This window comes from Moschus berezovskii, chromosome 6 (genome assembly GCF_049115385.1).
Source record: "Moschus berezovskii isolate FMDL1 chromosome 6, NW_MosBer_1.0, whole genome shotgun sequence".
Taxonomy (NCBI): Eukaryota; Metazoa; Chordata; class Mammalia; order Artiodactyla; family Moschidae; genus Moschus; species Moschus berezovskii.
In genome coordinates, this window is record NC_142465.1 from 33,372,907 (window position 1) to 33,394,944 (window position 22,038).

Genomic DNA, 22,038 nt, shown 5'->3' on the forward strand with positions numbered 1-22,038 from the left:
CTGGGAAGGATTGGGGGCAGGAGGAGAAGGGGACAACAGAGAATGAGATGGCTGGATGGCATCACCGACTCGATGGACATGAGTTTGAGTGAACTCCGGGAGTTGGTGATGGACAGGGAGGCCTGGCGTGCTGTGATTCATGGGGTCACAGAGTCGGACACAAATGAGCGACTGAACTGAATGATGCATATAGTTCTAGCCCGATAGTAAGAATTTTATAAACCAGAAGGACAAGTCTTTGACTTCAGAAGTGAGGAAGTAGAGTAAAACAAAGAAATTTAACTTTCAAAGGTAACTGTTTTAAAGCAAACTGGCCAAACCAGTGGTGGCACCTCATGGGCTCTCCTGGACCACTGTTTTCTAGCTAGGAGATAGGGACATTATAATGAAATAGGTTAAACAATACTACCTATTTCATGGGGCTTTGTAGATTTTTTTTTTTTTTTGGCTTTGTAGATTGAATGAGTTTAACACAATAAAGTTAGACACAGTGCCTGAGATAGACTAAGAACTCAATAAATGTTGGATATTAGTACGAAGGGTACTGCAATATAACTACCGGAAACTTAGGTGCTAAAAACATTAATTGGTTGCACGTTCCTAGAAGCCTCATGGGTTAACGAAAGGATTGAGCTGAAGAAGAGGACTTGAGAGCTGTGCAACAGTATCTGGAACAGGTCACCTCTCAAAAGGAAGAATTTATTTAAAACTAGAAAATGTAGGCTTTGTGGTCTAATAATAGACTTGTTTCTCTTTTTGTTTTGTCCTTTTTCAATACTCAAGTCTAAACTCACAGGAAAACCTACCCAAGTATAAGTTCTAAATGCCTACAGTAATTATATGAACTACAGCTATACTTGTTTCAACTAACACTCTTAAAACAGGGTTGTCACATATAACTTAGCTCTGAAACTTTCCTACTTCATGTTAATATGCTTGAACTCGCAGAACTAATCTGTGAGACCCTTGGAGTAGCGGTGTCCGTCCATTCCTCCTCCTTTGTACCAGAATTTGTCAGGCATCCATATCTTACCCACAGTGGGCACCTGACCCAAGCTGGGCCATCAGTCTCCCCTATGGAAACTTATCTTTGCACGAAAATTAGTCTCCCTCTAGGTAAATGAACCTAAAGCTTAGGAGCTTTATAATGAGTCTCTTCCATCTGCAAACAGCCCATGAGCCAAGAGAGCTACCCAGTGGCTTTCTAGGTCCCAGTTCTAGAACCTGCTGCTTGCCTCAGCCCTTAGGTACCATGAGCCTCTTCTTTGTCCTTGTAATGAATACAGCTTTTCTATTTAAAGTAGCTTACTTCGGTTGCTATTATTTCTAGACCAAGTACACGTAATAAATATACCTAGACATAGGAGAAACTATTTCCTGTGACCTCCTCCCTTTCTCTGTACCTCACCACTAGTGCAGTATCATTACCTCTTCCATTGTCAATTGCAGTAGCCTCCTAGCTGGTTCCAAGTAAAATCCTACAGTGAACAAATACTGGTTACTGTTAGGTGGAGTTTATAAGTAATCAAATTATTTACCTTCAAGATTATGATTCCAGGGTGGCAGCAAGACAACTTACAACAGCTTCCTGGAGGAACCTTCTTTATGTTGGTCAGAGCAGCCTGCAAGTATCATGCACCTTCATAAGCCCACAGGTAGTGAGGCTGAGTAAGGCTCTGAGGGTAGGAGAGTCTATTTTTTTCGGGGGGGTTAATTTTGGCTGCTCTGGGTCTTTGCTGTGGCATGCGGGCTTTCTCTAGATGTGGCCTGGGTGGGCTTCTCTTGTTGCAGTGCCACAGGCTTAGTTGCCCTGTGGCATGTGGGATCTTAGATCATAGTGGGATCTTAGACCAGGGATTGAACCCATGTCCCCTGCACTGGGAGGCGGATTCTTAATCACTGGATCACCAGGCAAGTCCCAGAAGTATCCAGAAAAAGTAAGTCTATTAACATAAGATCCAGTCACTAGCCCTTGAGGGCTGGAAGCAGCCCAGTGTGGCTGACTTACTATTAACCAGTCAATTAGTATCCCAGGTAAATATCGCCACCTTGGAAGCTTAGTGTTGGTCTCTGTCAGTATTTACTTAAAGATTCACAGACAGCAGCAGACAAATCAGTCTTGGTAAGTGGGAGTCCATGATACTGGGCCTTTTCACACCCTCCATCTTTGCCAGTGTACTGATTCAATTCACATGCTTATTGTGCTAATGCTGAGACGGTCAGTATGTGGCCAACGTCAGCCAGCCATGTCATTCTGTCTATTTGGAGGTTAAGTGTCTCTGCCAAGGTGAATTCTTTTTCATGGGCATTGACATATGAAGCAAAGATCTTCATACTCTGTCTTCCCTCCTCTATATCCATCTATATACTTCTGCCCCAGATCTTGCCGCAGCCAAACATCTAGTCTTTTTCCTTTTAACATACTAACCAACTGGCCAGGCCATTTGCCACAGTCCATGAATTCATATATATTCTCATTTTGAACCACTTCTCCTTCCACACAAGATGGATGGATGATCCCATGTTAATATCTGCCCGTTGAGAAGATTTTCCTTGCAACTGCCTTTCAAAGTTACCCCTCAAGGAGCCACTCAGCCAACAAGAACAGTGGCTCCAAGAAAAAGAAAAAGCTCCGAAAGCTATGCCAGGAAAGTTAGAATGGACATGTTCCTAGTGGGGCATAACTTAACAGAGGTATTCCCCATCCCATCCCCTAGGGCCCCCCCCCAAAAAAAAGTTACCCCTCAGAATGGCTGTAATTGACTCATAAGCCAAATGGGCTTTTTCCACCTGCTTCAGCAGGAGCCACCCCTATGCTCCACTATGGCCACAGATATGAGCTGAGTGGAAAACACTGGTGTAACTGCAGTAGGTAACAGGAGCTTCTGGGTTACCTCTGCACACATTTTGCTTGTGTCCTCTGATTCTGCTTAAGCTTGATCCCAGCTGTAGTATTTCTGTCTTATGACATCTTTATGTTAGGCTCATCTGACTTTATGACTTGGTACATTTGACAGAATCCAGTCAGTGGTGGACAGTTCCAGATGCATCGTCATTTGGTGTCTCCTGGTCAAGTTTTCTGTGTCCATCATGGCCCAGTAGCACACCAGAGGCTGTTTTCAAAAGGCTTAAGATTCTCTGCTACAGCTGGCGTATCCTTGCTCAAAATATTCAATAGCTTGCATTTGATTCTCCCACTGGGTCTTGCCATAAACATACCACTGCTTCTTTTCGCACAACTGTCATCTCCACCACCAAGGGATCCACAGGAAGGATCATATGATTCCAAGCCTTACTTGTCACCTGGTTATTGTCCAGAGCAGTATTTCTAGGCATGAAATGTGCTGTCTGCAGAACCCAAAGAAGCTTACCAAAGATTGTGCTTCCTTTGAGAAAAGGGATGCAAGATGCAGTGATTTGTTTTTTCCATCTTAGGGGATTATGTCAGCATGCCCCTGACCACTCACTAGACCTCTGAATCTTCAGAGAGTTTATTTCCTATCCTCTGGATTGCTTGCAGCTTACCAAGACCTTCAGGGTACTAACCACTTCTTGTTCTGTCTGATCAGAGTGATGTCATGTAATATAATTCTGGGGCAAAACTATAAATGTATGTTCCTGTCCTTTCTATGTGAACTGCTTCTGATTCTTTAACATTTTTAACTGAGATATAATTAACATATTAGTTTTTAGATGTACAATGTAATGATTCAATCTATGTATATATTGCAAAATGATCACCACAGTAAGTCTAGTTAATATCCATCACATTTAGTTACAAAATATTTTCCTTGAGAACTAATTGATTCTCTTTCTTGACTGGAATACAAAAAGACACATTTGTCAAATCAATGGCTACATACTATGTACTGAGACCATATTAATCTGATCTAACAAAGATACAACAGCTATAATTGGGTCTACTCTTCAGCTGAGCTTGCAGTAATGTACTGCCATCCTCCAGGATCCATGAATTTCTGCAGGGACCAAACTGGTGAATTAAAAAGAGTTTAAACAAAGACCACTACCTCTGGTGATATCTCCACCATTTCCTCATAAGATGAAATGTTAATAGTGTTATTAATTTATTAACTTGGCTAAATTGGGAGCCATTTCACTTTCCCATTTCTGGACTTTGAGTTCTATTCCACTGACTGACAGGTTTCTCCTTCTGCTAGAATCACACTCTCTTTATTATAGCTTTGTAGGTTTTGAAATATGGGCATGTTAGTACTCCAACTTCATTATTCTTTTCCAAGATTGTTTTGACTACTGAATCCTTTATATTTCCAGATGAATTTTAGGATTAGTCTATTCATTTTGGCAAAATAGTCAGCTAGGATTTTGATACTATGTTGAATCTGTAGATCAATTTGGAGGATATTGCTATACTACTACTATTAAATCTTCCAATCCATGAACGGGACAACTTTCCATGTGTGTAGGTCTTCTTTAGTTTCTATCAACGATTTTGTAGTTTTTAGTATACAACTTTGCACTTTGATTAGAATTAAGTATTTATTCTTTTTGATACTATTTTAAATAGAATTGGGTTTTAAATTTCATTTTTTGGAATGTTCATGGCTAATTAATTAAAAATACAGATTTTTTGTTGATCTTGCATTCTGCAACCGTGTTGAACTTGAGTAGTTTGCATGTGTGTATTCTTTATAGAGTTTCACTTATACAAGTCATTTCATCTGAGACTAGAGATAGCCTTAATTTTTCCTGTTCAATCTGGATAACTTACATTTTTCTTGCCTAATTGCCTTTTATTCAATGTTGAATTGAAATAGTGAGAACAGACTTTCTTGTCTAGTTCCCAACCTCAGGGAGAAACCCTCCAGTTTTTCACTATAAGTGTGATATAATCAGTTTTTTTCATAGATGATCTTTATCAGATTGAGCTTCACCGTCATGTTTGAAAGATCTGACAAGGCACAGAACTGATACCTTTTTTCTCTTCCAGCACTTTAAATAAATCATTCTGTGTTCTCCTCGTTTCCATTATTTCTAATGAGAAGTTGGCTATTATCATTGTTCTCCTGTATGTAATGGGTCACTTTCCCTTGGCTACTTTAAGACTTTTGCTTTATTGAAGTTTAACGGTTTTCCCTTGATCATGCCTAAGAGTGGTTTTCTATATGTCACCCACGGTTCCTGGAATTTCCTCAGTCTGTAAATTTATGTCTTTTCAAATTTAGTGAGCTTTTGTCTCTATGTCTGCACATATTTTTCATGCGTCCCATTCTCTTTCCTACCTGGAATGCCAAATGACTCTAAAGCTTTCTCTTACTTTTTTCTTCAATCTTTTTTTGTCTTTGTTCTTCAGGTTGATAATCTATTAATCAATCTTCAAGGTCACTTATTGTTTATTATACCAGCTTCAATATGTTGTTAAGGTCATTAAGTTCCCCAATTTTTCATTTCCATACTGTACTTTTCAGTTCTGGAATTTCCATTTTTTAATGTAGTTTCTATTTCTCTGCTAGATTCTCTGTTTATCCATTGTGTGCATATAAACATATAATGTTCATATATATTATTTATATATATAAACAATGGCTGATTTGATGCTGTTGACTACTAATCGCACCATCTCAGTAAAGTGAACTTGCAGTTGCTATCTATTGACTGATTTTCTTTTTCCTTAAGTATGAGTCATATTTTTGTTTCTTCAGATTTCTAGTAGTTTTATTATTGGGATGGATTATATTCATTTACAGAGTGATTTTTATTCCAGAAGGCAGTTGATTTGAGAGGGCTTAATTTCCAATCTCTTTCTTTTTCAGTCATGGACAATGGCTATTATTTCTGCTCAACTCTTTCAGCTTCTAGCTGATGTTTTATTTCACCAGGAACTCCGGATTTTTCTCCATATAATTTTGTTTAGCCATTAATCAAAGATTTTGACAGATTCTATATGCAGGTTTGCAGACATATCTTCTGGGGGTCTCTCGCTTCATAGATTTTTCATCTACCTTCTCTCTGGCTGCTCTGCCAACCTGGAACTGTCCTTTTACACCATAAGCCAATAGATTGTGGCTCTTTACTACTTAAGCTATTTGGAGTTATGGGGATGTCCTCAAACAAAAAGTCACAAACACACAAATATCACCTATTGCACTTCATTTTTCTTTTCTCCTTTTTCAAAAGTAGTTATTTCTATCTTTGGGTGGGGGTGGTTAATCTGACCATGGTAACTCCACCATTATCAGACTCATGATACTGATTTTTTATGCTCATCTTGTATTCAGCAATCTTGCTAAATTCCTATTTGTTTAAATTTGTATTAACACATTCTCGGGACTTCTCTGGTGTTTCAGTGGCGAAGACTCAGCCTGGATTCGATGCCTGGTCAAGGAACTAGGTCCCACATACTGTAATTAAGACCTAGTACAGCCAAATAAATAAATATTTTAAAAAATGTGTACATTCTCTTGTATTTTCTACATAGACTATTATATTGTCTGCAAATATTTATGTTTTTCTTCCTTAGTATCCAATTCATATAGCTCATTTCTTTCCCCCTAATTATGCTAGCTATAAACTCAAGTACAATGCTGAATAAAAACGATAGATAATAAGTATCCTCATCATAGTCTTGACCTGCATGGTAGTGCTTCTGAAGTATCACCATTAAATATATTTTACTGTAGGTTTGTAATAGATAATCTGTTAAAGAAATCTTTAATTTCTCTTTCTGCTACTTCATTGCTGGTGTATAGAAAGGCAACAGATTTCTGTGCATTCATTTTGTATCTTACAGCGTTACCAAATTCATTAATGAGGTCCAGTAGTATTCTGGTAACATCTTTAGGATTTTCTACGTATAGTATCATGTCATCTGCAAATAGGAAACAATCCCATTTACCATAGCATCAAAAACAATAAAATACCTAAGAATAAATCTATCTAAGGCGGCAAAAGTCTTCCTTGGCAACTCAGTAGTAAAGAATCTGCCTGTAATGCAGGAGACGCAGGTTTGAACCCTGGATTGGGAAGATTCCCTGGAGAAGGAAATGGTAATCCACTCCAGTATTCTTGCCTGGGAAACCCCATGGACAGAAGAGCCTGGCAGGCTCCCAGAAGGATCCCAGAGTCATACATGACTTAGTGACTAAGCAACAAGTGAGGCAAAAGTCCTATACTCTGAAAATGGTAAGACACTGTAGAAAGAAACTGAAGCTGCCACAGATGGAAACATAGACTATGTTCTTGGATTGGAGGAGTTAATACTGTTAAAATGATCATATTACCCAAGGCAATCTACAGATTTAATGCAGTACCCATCCAATTCCAATGGCATTTTCCACAGAACTTTGGCACTGTTGAGCACTTCCTCCCCTTTGAAACTCTTCCTACGATTTCCTCCTTCCTGGTTTTGACCCTATCTCTCCAGCAATTCCTTCTCCCTTTTGTAGATTCTTCTTCCTTCAGCCTTTAAAGGCTCATGTTCTCTATGACTCCATTATTAAGTCTTGTCTCACTCTATATGATCTTTCTTGGCACCATCATCCATTTCCACGACTTCAATGACCACTTTTAAAAGAACGTCTCCCAATACATAGTTCTGGGCCAGAGCTGTCCTGCTGTTTCTCTCGCTCTAGTTTCAGATGTGATGACAGTGACTTCTGTCTAGTGAGTTAGGCACTCAATCAATGTGTGTTAAATTTAAAAGGTTCTCAGCTGCCTGAATAACTTGAACTATAATTCCAAGACCAGTTTCAGTGTTGGAGAATGTGCACAGTTTGATAAAAACTCCTATCAAGTTTCTTGAAACCAGGAAATGGTAGCACAAATGAAGTCTCACCTTAGAAAAGCTGCAACCCAGGACTTCCCTGGTGGTTCAGTGGTTAAGAATCTGTATGCCAATGCAGGGGGCATGGGTTTGATCCCTGGTCTGGGAAGATTCCACATGCCACAGGGCAACTAAGCCCGTGCGCCACAACTACGGAGCCCATGTGCCTAGAGCCCGTGTTCTGCAACAAGAGAGCCACTGCACTGAGAAGCCTACACACCACAATGAAGAGTAGCCCCCAACTGCCGCAACTAGAGAAAGAATGCTCTCAGCAACGAAGACCCAGCACAGCCAAAAATAAATAAAAGTTTTTTTAAAAATGAAAAGCTGAAACCCACATCAATTACAGATTTAAAAAAAATTAACATGTATGCTCGAAAGTTTAACACTACCAAATACCACATGGGTAGGAGGAAAACTAAGCTATAATTGTTCCAGACAAAAGGCTTATTTATTTTCAAAATGACTCTACTGTTCCTCAATCTGGCCTCCTTTTATAGAACTGATCTGCTGTAACTCTGGATCTCTGTGTTCATTTTCCTAAGACCTCTCCAGCCATCTTTGGGTCTTACTATCCAAGTTAAAATAAAATTTTATTAATTCCAATTTATCAGCTTTCCCAACATGTGAAGCATTAAACACAATCAGGCATCAATATTTATTAACACAAGACAAAGGAAACACATTCAATGAGTTAATAGAACACTGTCCAGCCAGATGTTAAATTTAAAAATGTATATCTAGTCTAATTTCAAATAAATAAAAAAAAAACTTTATACATAATTACACAGTACTATAATTTGAATCTGACACTGGTAAATATCTTGACAAAAAATAAACAAAACAGCATTTAGGACTAAAAAATTATTCTTATATCTTTACACTCTCTTCCTCTGGACAAAAAACATGGCCCATCTACATATACCTAAACCAGAAATGTTGTATGAATGGTAAAGAAAAGGCCTATTGTGTATTTGGAGTACTGCAGCTTGCTCCAAATACTCTTGCTTTTACAGGAAAGCAGACAACAAAAACAACTCTAAGGCATAGATCATGTTGGAGTTTGAGGGTGAGGTGATAACTCCTCATTGCTTTAGTCTAAAGATTCCTGGATATTCACGGAAAGTAATTTATTTGGCCAAGATATTGAGCACCATGCCTGGGGCAGAGACCTTAACAACAACAACAACAAAACTAAGGCCTCCGGCCCTCTGTTGATTCAACAAAAGCATTAAGCAAGCATTGCCCAGGGACTAACATTAAGAGGCTCAAATGACCAATAGACAGGCGATGGTCCCTAAACAGCCTGAGGCAGCACTTCAGGAGGACCAGGTACAAGGGAGATAGGGGCCCTTTAAGAGGCAGGAAGGAAATGAGTGTGGCTTCACTGATGCCTATTATTAGCATGCTGGTCATCCCCAGGGTCTCACTAGTGCAGGAGATGGTATTTGTCCTGAGGCAGCCCCTCCCTGATCTACCCTCCATACTTTTGCTGAGAGGCAGAGAGGTTCAAAAACTTTCAGATGAATAGGTTCTCTCTTATTTGAAATGAGGGCTTGCTATTCATTTAGGTCACCCCTCCCTCCCCCAACACAGGCATGAAAAGCTAGACAGAATGTGTTCCCAAGTTTTGGCAACGCTGTTTCTATCAATAATGGCCTTTGGGGCCTGTCTTAAGAGCCAGTTCTACCATAAAGGTTCTGCTTTAACATGGAAAGGCTAAGAGCACTGTGTCATCAAGACAGTTTTCTTACCAAGTCTGCAACAGACTAGGCACTGGATCTGCAGATGATCCCACAAACACATCTTAATTAACAACTAGACTCTCTTCCCCTTCCAGAGGAAACTTTTCCCCAAAGACACATCTTAGTTTTCTTTCCCCCACTAGCTTATTCTGGCTTTGGGGGATAGGCAAAAGATAAAGCGGCCATAGGGCAGAAAGCAAAAAGATAACAATAAATCAGAGGCCTGAGGAACTACCAAACTAGATAATCAGCCCCTAAAAGACCAGGAATTGGGCATACTGTGAGATTAACGGAATATTTCATTTGAAGGAATGAGTATAGATCCACACTGTCCAGTATGGTAGCCAATAGCCACACGTGGCTACTGAGAACTTGAAATACGGCTAGTCTTGAATTCAGATGTGTTTAATACACACTAGATTTCAAAGATATAATATGAAAAAAAATGTAAAATCTCTCATTAATAAATTTTTATATTGATCCCACGTTGAAATGATAGTACTTTTGATATATTGTGCTAATAATATATTAAAATCAATTTCACCTGTTTCTTTTTACTTTTTAAAATGTGGTTACTAGAAATTTTTAAATGACAGATATGGCTCACATTTTATTTCTAGCAGACACCCTACCTTGTGCAGTAAGAATTCTGAAAGCAACCCATAGGACAGACTCTGTCTTTTATATCTTTTTCTTAGAACTTGTGGATCACGGAGACAGGGGATCCTCAGGATCCCTTGCTTTGATTAGTGACTCATTAAAAACTCTTTTTAAGAAAATTACTTTCCAAATAAGCAGGCTGTTTCTCTGCAGACCAAACCATTGCTAGTCACTGGGACGTCTAACCCCAATGCAAGTGCTTTTTTCCTGTATATCCTAGAACCTCTCCCATCCTGTATAATAGAACGTCATCCAAAATGCTGAAAAGAGATCTGGAACTGGAAAATGTCAAGGTCTTCCCTCTGTGGAGAATGAGTTTGGAGGAAAAGAGGATTATGTAAAAGGAAGTCAATAAAGTGGCTCTGAGTCATAAGCCTGTGTAAGGGCAGCCCCTAGGAGTGCTGCTGTGGCAAAGGGTCTGGTCTTTTCATTATAAACCTTATTTTCAGGGTAATTACAAGTCTTAAAAATTGTTTAAAAACATATTTAGTTTACATGATGTTACAGTGGGGTAAATAATATGTATTATTAAAATAGTCTAAATAAATATTTACACAATAGATCAGAGTGGGTCAAAGAGAACCATTCTGATTTAACAAGTTAACTCTGTTCACTTTTGAGTTTTTTTAATTTTTAAAAATATTTCTGTAAGAAAAAAAATAATAAAATTCAACTATATTCAAATACATGAAGTATCAGACCAAAGAAAGGAAACCGAGCCAGAGGCCACACTCAGTCCCAGGCTCTATCTGCTTGGCCTGGGCACCACAGTTATTTCAAAAGGGTTTCTTGCATACATTAGACTTCCCCTATTTCAGCATAAGCCTGGCTGTTTTGGCAACCCAAATTGGTCAATTTTGAGACGTGGAGTTAGTTACGAGGCCTTAATGCCTTCGCGTGACTGTCGATCCCACTGCTTTCCCAGCCTATCACTCTTGTTCTTAAATCCCTGCCCTCATGAACTGGAAGCATAGAGGATGCTCTTCAGTTCTCAGAAAAGAGAAGCTATATGTGTAACTGCAGACACAGTATACAACGGGCCTGGAAAAGAGGAAATTCTAAATTCTTGTGTCGTCACTTTATATGTGAAAGACTGTTTCAACACTGGGGGCCAGAGTGAGTTATTATGGTTCCTTAGAATTGGGTGGGATCTAATGAATCTTCGCTTTTCCTAACATTTTGATTTTTCAACTGAGATTTTTCAGTTTGTAAAAACAGGCTGAATTCTTAAAAGCTTAAGCTGATTCTGGGAATGCAAGCCTAAAAAACAAATATAGGCAGCTTCAGTTTATAAAATATACCAGCCAACAGACATAGTACAATGTGCAGCAAAACCTGCAAACAATTTGCACTTTTTAGTCATCTATCAATTACACTGCACCCAGAGAATACCGAGATTCTCTCTCAGAGCAGCAATGTTTCTACTTTAGTTGTTACAACTGTACAAGCCAATTCTTACGTTTTTTAGCTGAATTATGTGTATTCCTATTTACATGTTTAAAACACTGGTCAAAATGTTTTACAGTCAAGAATTATATATATAAAGTAATTCTCATAATCAGTGGGTTATCTGATTTGCTTATGGGTCAACTGAAAGTAAGCCGAGTAGTTCCATGTTAACAAAACCCGCAGAGTGTCTAACTATGGTAAAATGGCAAAATACAGTACAGAGCGGGGGACTGTGTAACTCAAACTATCCCCTTCATGTGAATTCATTAAACTCCCTTACAAAATTCTAAAACAGCATTAGATAAAAATACAAGTATATACAACAGATGAAAAAAATGCAACATGCATGTAATTGCTTTAGTAACGTGCTGTTCACGCTATGTCAAAGCTCATGACTAACAGACTGTTAACATTTTTTTCATTTGCCACCACAGAATTCCCCTCTCCTGCGTGTCCTGTGATGGTAGGATCCCACAGGATGAGATGAAGGATATAATGTAGCCATCTCAGCTTATTTCACATCAGTCACAGGTCTCTGGTTCCCATGGTTTTGTAGGACGGTCCCTGCAATCCCACAAGGCTGGTCACATGTTGTACGCCACATAGATGGGGTCCAGCTGGTCGGCGAGGAAGCTGTCACGGAGGTGCATCCTCTGCTTCTCTCCTCTGGAGTTGATGGGGATGACGCCTGGGTCTACCACAACCACCACGCCCACGATGAGGTAATGCTCCTCCAGGACCACGTTTGTCACTAAAGGAACCAGATCCAGCGCCTCCTGTTCAGAGCCACACAGTTCCACGACGACCACGAGCAAGTTGGTCCACGTGAACACGGCACTGCAATTTCAGGGACGCTCAGTTAATGTGGCACCTTTTACAGTGTCTGCCTGAGACTTACCCTCACTGCCCCGAGAACTGCCTTCTCACTCGGACCCAACCAGAAGGCTCTGAGTCACACGTGGAATGAATGGCCTCGGCCCTATGATAACAACTGATTGGTTAAACCATTTAAAATCTCTTGGGCGTTTGGAAGTGGGACTGAAAATTGTTAGCTGGTCAGATGAGCTGAGGATGTGTGGGCTGGAAGGTTCTGATGCAGTGGGTGTGCAGAGACATACAGAGAATGGCTTTCAGGGAGGAGGGAAAGAACGGAGTAGATGCCCAGACGGCTCTAGAGAGCGCGAGAAGACGGTGGTCCCTGATGGCCTTTCCATCCCTGTTTCTACCTTTCTTGAGATTTCAGAGCTGTTTAGAGGCTTCCCTGGTGGCTCAGACAGTAAAGCATCTGCCTGAAATGCGGGAGACCCGGGTTTGATCCCTGGGTTGGGAAGATCTCCTGGAGAAGGAAATAGCAACTCACTCCAGTACTCTTGCCTGGAAAATCCCATGGATGGAGGAGCCTAATAGGCTACAGTCCATGGGATCGCAAAGAGTCCGAAACAACTGAGCGACTTCACTTAGAGACTTCTAGGAGCCTCTGAGATAACCAACCAGTTGTTCTTTCTATGACCTCTCTTTTGCTTAAAAGTTGTTTTGAAGAGAATTCTTGATATTTGCAACATAACAGCTTTGACTGAGATTATTATCTACAATCCAACACCAAACAGGAAGGGAGTCGGCTGGCCTCTTTGAGCTCAGTGCCCCACTCAAGTGTCTCTCCTGTCGTGCCATAAGGCACAAAGTCACCTTACGTTCAGAGGGATTGCTGCGTTAGAAGGTATGAACTGACTTGTGTTGTGCAGTGTTGAGCTGCTTTAAAAATAGATTCCAATCATTAAGAAAAATGTACACAATATTTGGTTGCATTAAAAGTCAAATGCTTAAAATTAGGGGGTAAATGGCATCCAACTTTTCTGCACTCTTCTTATACTTCCTTGTTCAGGTCTGAGGAGAGACTGACAAAAGCAAGACAAAGAAGCGTCTGGAAAGCACGAACAAACCACTAAAAGAACTGTGGCTACTTTGCATGAATTAAAAAAAAAAACCTGAGGAAGGACACACCAACTAAAATATGAATAAAAAGAAACTGGGTGGATTCTGTATTGTTAAGAATCCAGGATGAAAGCCAACAGTTAAAAATTACAGAATTTCAGTTTTAAGAAATTTTTAGTCAGCATGAGGTTGGATGGTTCTCTATCAGGGATAATGAAGCGGGAATTCCTGCCCAGACAGGGAACCTGGACCAGATAATGATAATCCTTCTCATCTGCTGAGTACGAGATAGAGTACGAAGCACACTCTCACTTGATCCTGCTCATGATCAGGAATGAACAGAGGAGGTATTTTTAGATGAGGAAAGCAGCCACCGTGGCAGCGCTGGGTCTTCCAGATGGGTCTTTTGACCCAAAAGTCATGGTTCTTCCCATTAGCCCCACCAACTTTCTAGAGGTGGATGATCAGTTAGGTCACTTCCAGTGGTAAGATCCTGTCATTAAAAGGACTCGGCCCCAGAGTGGGTGCACGGAGCCTGTCTCCACAGCTTGCTCCCCTGGAGTTCCACATCTGTAGGTGTCTCTGGTACAGTAGACTGACTAAAGATCAACTTTAACTTACTGAAGCTGAGGAGAGACCTACTCTGTGCAGAGGACTTACCATTCGGCAATGCTCCTGTGGACCCGAGACACTGAGGTCTCAATGTCGATGGGGTGGTAACGCAGGCCTCGCAGCTCCAGGGTCTCGTCCAGAGCGCCCACCACATATAAGGCATCATGACGCTCTGATGGGGCAAGAAAGAGAAACTTAGTATATCAGATGTATTGAGTGAGATACATCACTGGAGTTAAGAGCCCAGTGTTCAGACTGCCACCACATCACCTGGTGCCACCACTCACCAGCTGTGTAACCTGCAGCCATTAACTTAAGTCTCTGATCCTGCTTCCCCTCCGTGAAACAGGGGTAACAATAAATGGCTGCTATGAGGATTAAATTCACCAAAGGGAGTTAGTACGATGCTTGGTTCATTGTAAGTGCTGAAGAGTATTTACTGTTGTTCAGTTGCTAAGTCATGTCTGACTCTCTGCAATCCCATAAACTGCAGCATGCCAGGTTTCCCTATCCTTCACTATCCCCAGGAGTTTGCTCAAACTCCTGGCCATTGAATCAATGATACCATCCAACCATCTCATCGTCTGTTGCCCCCTTCTCCCGCCTTCAATCTTTCCCAGCACCAGGGTCTTTTCCAATGAGTCAGCTCTTCCCATCAGATAGCCAAAGTATTTGAGCTTCAGCATCAGTCCCTCCAAAAAATATTCAGGGTTGATTTCCTTGAGGACTGACTGGGTTGATCTCCTTGCTGTCCAAGGAACTCTCAAGAGCCTTCTCCAGCACCACAATTCTAAAGCATCAATTCTTCAGTGCTCAGTCTTCTTTATGGTCCAACTCTCACATCTGTACATGATTACTGGAAAAATCATAGCACTGACTAGACAGACATTTGTCGGCGAAGTGTTATTTCTGCTTTTAAATACGTTGTCTAGGTTTGTCAGAGCTTTTCTTCCAAGGAGCAAGAATCTTTTAATTTCTTGGCCACAGTCATTGTCCACAGTGATTTGGAAGAATATTAGCTCCTGTTATTATTACTACCATGTGCCAGGAACTGTGCTCAGTGTGGTGAGTAAAGATGACAAAATATAGCACCTGCTCTAATACTTGCCGTCTAGTGGGGGGAACACACACCATGGGTGTCCCATGGGCGGACATCAGATGGAACGTGGTAAACCCAGTAACCAGTGTGGATGAGGGGCAAGGGGACAGAGGACATCACCCTCCCCTCCCCCAACCGCCCCCAAGCTCAGCTCACAGGTTCAGAGAAGGAAATGCTAAAACCACCTGAGCTTTTAAGGATGAACAGGAATTAGCCAGATGATGGGTGGGGAAAGAAGGAGAGGGGAGGATCTGAGATGGAAAAGAAAGGAACGTATGGTCATTGTTTCTAGATGTCTTTAAGGAATCCATGGAGAGACTAGTTCTGGTTATTAATAGGCTTCTAATCCAGCAGGATGTGGCAGAAATTTCACTCTTTTTTAAGATTTTATGCACACACTGTACACACAAGGCTACATGGTTTATGTCTACACATAAAGAGAATGATTTAGCTAGGTCTACAAAATGTTTTGGGCTCTCCAGGTGGCTCAGTAGTGAAGAATTCGGCTGCCAAAAAGCAGGTTTGATCCCTGGGTCAGGAAGATCCCCTAAAGAAGGCAACGCAACGGCAACTCACTCCAGTATTCTTGCCCAGGAAATCTCATGGACAGAGGAGCCTGGAAGGCTACAGACCATGGGGTTGGGGTAGCAAAAAGTCAGACATGACTGAGCAATTAAACAGTAGTAACAACAGAATGATGTATTTACAGGAATAGGAATATTTCTGAAACATTTAGCAAAACAAAGTGCTAGAAGCTGTTGGAGAGAGGAAGGTAAGGAAGGCCAGTCACATAAGATAAGCTGATGATTACAGTGATAAAAACAACAGAAACACAGTAGCTAATAACTAGGGAGTGCTTTCCGTGTGCCAAGTAGTGTTCCAGACACCTGAAGGCATCATGTAATTTAATCTCACATCATATCTACAAGACAGGAAATGTCATCACTCCCACTTCCCAGGTAGGAAACTGAGAAATTGAGTGACTGCTCAAGGTCACACAGCAAATAGCAGAGACAGGCTTCAAAACCAGGACACCCAGCGAGGCGTGCTTCCCCTGCCTCCAGCATGCCTGAGTCCGCTTCCCCATGAAATATAGAGTGACTGCAGAGGCGGCCAGCAGGGAGCAGATGTAAGAGGCGAAGAAGAAATGATTTGGCTCCATTCCAGCTGTTCAGTCCAGTGAGTGATGCATCAGTTCTTGATGTGTATGATGCACGCAGTGTAGGGTATTTTTAAATGGCCATTAATGGTGGCAGGAAGGTTGAAGCCAGGCCTCCTTACCAGGTAGACAGTGACTGGGGGCTGCTTACCCCAGAGCCCTGCCAAGCAGTCTTGTGAGCCACCAACGGCCAGAGTGCTTAGCAGGTCAGCTCCTCCACACTGACTCCTGCTCGCAGGGCTTAGGAACAGAGGAACTACAGATGGAACACCTGTCCCAGGAGCCTGCTGGGGGATGCAGGCAGCCCCACAAGGCTGCTGAGAGGCCTTATCCTGCCACAGGCGTTCACCCATCACCAGGCATGTCTCTACGACTGCTGGCCGAACTGTCCTGAGGCTCAGCTATCCTGATGCTGACACAAGGCCCAGGCGTTTACTTGCTGGGTCCTTTTCACAGGACAAAGTCTTACTGTAAAGGAATATAAAGTCACGAGTGGGTTCTAGAGTTGCAGAGGAGGAATAATTCAACACACATACTCCACAATGCAAAGGCAGGTTGCAGAAGGCCAGCCTGTGCTAGGGGCATTTGAAATGCACAGCAGGACAAGGGGGAAGAGCCAGTGAAGGTACCTCCAGTGGCTGCTGTGAGCTCCGTCCGGCGGACAAAACCCAGGTATCCTGTCCGAGCCCAGAGGGTCTGGGCAGCATCCCCAAAGCTGAGGCGGGTGTTGAAGTGGTCAGCTTGCAAAGTCTCACTGTCATAGATGGTATAGTAGCCGCTGGCTGTATGGGGACTATTCACCCAAATCTACAAGAAAAGGGCACTGGTCACATTTTGCCAGAATCAATTCAGTTCACTTAGGACAGATTATGTTGGTTTTCTTAACCTCATTTTTATAATAACCAAAAAGTTACAACAATGAAAGCAGCTGCCAGGTACTGAATTTACCATGTGCTGAACAGTACTTTCGGAGAAGGCAATGGCAAGCCACTCCAGTACTCTTGCCTAGAAAATCCCATGGACGGAGGACCCTGGTAGGCTGCAGTCCATGGGGTCGCTACGAGTCAGACATGACTGAGCGACTTCACTTTCACACATTGGAGAAGGAAATGGCAACCCACTCCAGTGTTCTTGCCTGGAGAATCCCAGGGACGGGGGAGCCTGGTGGGCTGCCGTCTATGGGGTCACACAGAGTCGGACACGACTGAAGTGACTTAGCAGCAGCAGCAGCAGCAGAACAGTACTTTATAAACATCACCCCCGTCAATCTTGACATACATGACATGACAATACAGTCTGTACAACTGTCACTCCCATTTTACAAATGGAAAAACAAGAATACTAGAGTGTGTAGCCACTCCCTTCTCCAGGGGATCTTCCCGACCCAGGAATCGAACCTGGTTCTCCCGCATTGCAGGCAGATTCTTTACCATCTGAGCCACCAGGGAAGCCCTTAAGTAATTCACCTAAGACACAGAAACTAAGAGACCCAGATCCAACCTGGAGGCTACGCTGCCTCCTTGGCTCATTTCTCAGCCTCTTTCAGAGTCTCACCAGTGCACTGAGGGATCATTTCTGTGCTTTGAAACTGAGTTAAAAAGCCCACAGGAAAATACTATAGGATATCTGGATTTATAATGTAAACACACCGATAGCCAATAAGAGTATTAACATGAGTGTTCACTGTGTGACAGGCACTGTTCCATGTGTATACAGATACTAATGCATTTAACTGTCACACAATTATACTAGGTAGGTGCCATTATTATTTACAGTTGAGGAAACTAGGCCCAGAGAGCTTGAGTAACTTGTGCATTAACAAGAAGCTGGTAACTGGCAGAGCCTGGTCATCAGGCTCAGTCACCTGGAGCCCTGCTCCCGGTTGGCTGTGAGATAAGACAGCAGTTGTTTCTCGGAGATTTGGAAGGAAGAAAAATTTAGTCTTTTCAGTGTTTTATAAGGGCTTTCCAGGTGGCACTGGCGGTAAAGAATCTGCCTGCCAAAGCAGAAGACATTTGAGACGCAGGTTCCATCCCTGGGTCGGGTAGCTTCCCTGGTGGAGGAAACGGCAACCCATTCCAATATTCCTGCCTGGAGAGTCCCACGGAGACAGAGCCTGGCAGGCTACAGTTCACGGGTTGCAAAGAGTCAGGCACGACTAAAGCGACTTGGCATGCACAATATTTTTCTATTAATACAAAAATGAATACATTTTGGAATAAAATTTGTATAAATCTTATTTTATTTTTTAAATACTTATTTTACTTGGCTGAGCGCAGTCTTAGTTGAGGCAAGTGGGATCTGTAGCTGCGGCATTCTTAGTTGCAGCATGTGGGATCTAGTTCCCTGATCAGAGATCCAACCCATACCCCCTGCACTGGGAGCAAGGAGTCTGAGCCACTGGACCACCAGGGAAGTCCCTGTATACATTTAAAAAATTCAGCATTTGTGGCTCCTTTTAGTTCCACTCCTTAACAGATGGGAGCAGATGAGTTCATCCATTTTCCTCTTCAGCTAAGGGAATGTCAGTGGACAAATCTGGGACTAACTCTAGCATGCGTGCCTCAATCTTCTCTCCATTCTGGCCTCCACCTCCCCTTCTGCCTCATTTCAGTTTGGAGCCTTGCAGAGAAAGGTGAACATTCTCAAACATTCACCATGAGGGAAAAGCTAAACCCACAGTTTCCTGACTTCTAAAATATGAACCCTGGGGTCTTTCACTGCTGACTTTTCAGAGTCAAGGGGAGAATTATACATACCTCTCCCAGGTGAGAGTCTCCAACAGGCCCTTTGGTCTCTGGATTAACAATAACTACTTTCACTCCAGGCAAGATCTAAGAATCAAAGAGAAAATACAAAAATTGAGTTCCATCAGATCTCATGACCTCTAATAAATGCAGTTTCCACTTCCTCCCTCCAGGGAGGTGAGGGAGTGCACACAGGTCAGAGCTGAGCCGGTACTCACAGGATCGCCCTCAGGGGACAGAGTATGTATAACAAGGTTCTGCCTCAAAGCTAAACTGGGGAACCAACCTGTCTGCCATCTTCTCAAAGGTGAGAAACCGCAGACCAGTGGCGGTTCGGCAGGAGAGGGGAGAGACATCACATGCCTGCATCTCCCTCGGAGGGAGAAGGAAGCGGCAGGTGCTGGCTGAGGATGGCTTGGGGCCTCTTCAGACACCTGTCTTCTATCCTAAACCTCTCTTCTCCTTGGGTTTCTAGCATCAAAAAGCTCACACATGTAAGACCTCAAGGAAGGAAGAGGAAGGCCATTTTTGCTCGTGTGGGCCAGGCACAGGCACTGCTCTGAAGTCCCGGAGATGCTGGCCGCCAGTGGAGGCAGAGGAAGAGCTGGCAAGACGGTAAGGAGGTCAACCCAATTCCACTTGGAAAAGTTTAAACAGAGGAGTGAAACAGGGATTTCCCCAAGGGGCTGAGCCACGACTGCACAGGTGAGGCTGGGCCCACTGTTTTCTTCCCTACGTTCTCCTTGGTCTTTCAGAATTACAAGGGATGCTAAGGCATCATTACTCTCTCTTCAAAAGGATGAGAAACTTGATAGTTTATATGGATTTGATCTACTCAATGTGAGTAAATTGTTCAGAACTAAATTTTCAGAACTGCTATAGACTGAAATCTATACGTTGAAATATGACCCCTAAAGTGATGGCATTTGGAGGCGGGGCCTTTAGGAGGAGGTCAGGGGTCTGCTCTCATGAATGCAATCCATACCCTTATACACAAGACTCAGAGATTCCCTGCCCCTTCCACCATGTGAGGACACAGCAACAGGACAGCCATCTAAGAACCAGAAATCCCTCATCAGAATCCGTGGGCACCTGCATCTTGGACTTGCCAGCCTCCAGAAATGTGAGAGAGAAGTTTCTGCTGTTCATAAGCTGCCTGGTCTATGGTATTCTGTTAGAGAAGCCTGAATGGACTAAGGCAATAACAAAAGTCTCCCTGAACAGTTTAAAGCCTTATTCTCATCTAAGAAATTACTCTCAAATATCTTCTTCCCTGTTTTGAGTTCTCTTTCAACTTTAAGTATGTGTATGTCTTCCCTGGATCTTAAACCACACCACCATCTGTCACCCTATCTTTCCACTTGTAATGTTCATAAAGATAGAAGTGGCTCTCAGTGCTGCTCGTCTCTTTACCTTGAGTATAATAAACACTGAATTTAGTTGCTTTGTCATATATGTCGGTAGGATTTAAAAATAAAAATCTATGAAAATTAAGAAAGTTCAAATCCAGTCTTCTTCTTATTTATGTACCCATATGAATTTGAAAGTATTGGCTAAAAGTGAAAATTGTTGAATTATCTCCAGAAGTCAATTCAGTCCTGCCCTGGGTACTAACATGCATATCATACAGCTTCAGGTTTCTTTAAAACTACTTCTCCACACAGGTGACACACACCTTCCCAATGGTTAACACAACAAATTACCTTTCCAGACTCTGAGAGGAGCAAACTCTGGGGGGCACCCCGTTCCACAAGACGAACCCTGTAAAAGAACAATATTTACTACACAGGAGCCTTAAAAAAAAGGTCCAGCACAGGTGTACACTCTCCTCCCAAACCTCTAATCTATTAATAGCTCTCCTCACATTAGTGCAGTTTCTCAAACTCAGCATTACGGACATTTTGGGTCAGATATTTTACTGTCATTTTTTGTGATGCGCTATCCTGTGCATTGTAGGGTGTTGAGCAACATCCCGGCCTCTACCCACTAGATGTCAGCAGCATCCCCTTGTTGTGACAACCACGTTTCCAGACATTGTCCTTTGGAGGGCAAGCTCTCTCCAGGCTGAGAACCACAGCACTAGAGACGTTCTGCCTGTGCAGGCTGGGTGAGTGCCACGGGCTTCACCATGAACACAGCCTAAGAAAGCGGGACCCAGAGACAGGTCCCAGAGCCCTCAACCAGGAGCTCCCCTGGAATTCACCTGTGGGCTGGTGAGAAGGAAGGCTTTTATTCCTGTGGTTCAGGTACAGTGTTGCTTCAAAAACCCTACACTGTCTCATTTACTTATCTCAGTTATTTTTAGACTCCCAGAGGAAAAGAATCTATCCATTTAAGTGTAATTTATGTCATATGTCATAAAATACGAGTATTACATTTTAATATTAAGGAATAGTGCAGGCACTCTAAGAATTAAAGCTTTCCTCTTACAAATGCAAATCTTATTAGGTATTAATAATGAAAATGAGTTCCTTCCCTCTTCTTACCCTCCTCCCCACAAAGACACAAACAAAATGAATGAGGTGAGGGGCACAGCTGGCTTTCTTGAGGCTCAGAAATTTATATGCTTAGGAATGCTAACAGGAAACAAGCTTAACAAATCTACTTACCTGTCATGTCTTAATGATTTCAGATCTACGTATACAGTAGTTGGATCAGGCCCTGAGGTTCCCTGAAGAAAAATAAATCAGTGGGCTATTTATTTAAAATTAGCTGAATGGCATTTCCATATGTTACATTTTCAAGTCAAGATATAGATAATTTAGTCTCATACAGGAAAAATCCAAATTCTGTTCTGAATGCTCACCCTGTCTTCAACCAGATGGGCCAGGGCT

At 42.2% G+C, this 22,038-nt stretch overlaps 1 protein-coding gene across 3 annotated transcripts in view; it reads right to left on the minus strand.

Moving 5' to 3' along the window:
* Window positions 1-8,375: 8,375 nt before the first annotated feature.
* The window catches only part of DIP2B (DIP2 acetate--CoA ligase B (putative)), a 228,858-nt gene continuing 215,195 nt past the window's right edge, over window positions 8,376-22,038 (minus strand). For all 3 annotated transcript variants that reach the window (XM_055395797.2, XM_055395794.2, XM_055395796.2), the window contains 6 exons: window positions 21,814-21,875; window positions 20,908-20,965; window positions 19,217-19,291; window positions 17,087-17,264; window positions 14,248-14,371; window positions 8,376-12,492 (listed from right to left, as the gene is read on the minus strand). In XM_055395797.2, coding sequence (XP_055251772.1) covers window positions 12,240-12,492; window positions 14,248-14,371; window positions 17,087-17,264; window positions 19,217-19,291; window positions 20,908-20,965; window positions 21,814-21,875 — 750 coding nt within the window. In that variant the 3' untranslated portion in view covers window positions 8,376-12,239. The remainder of the gene's footprint in view (window positions 12,493-14,247; window positions 14,372-17,086; window positions 17,265-19,216; window positions 19,292-20,907; window positions 20,966-21,813; window positions 21,876-22,038) is intronic.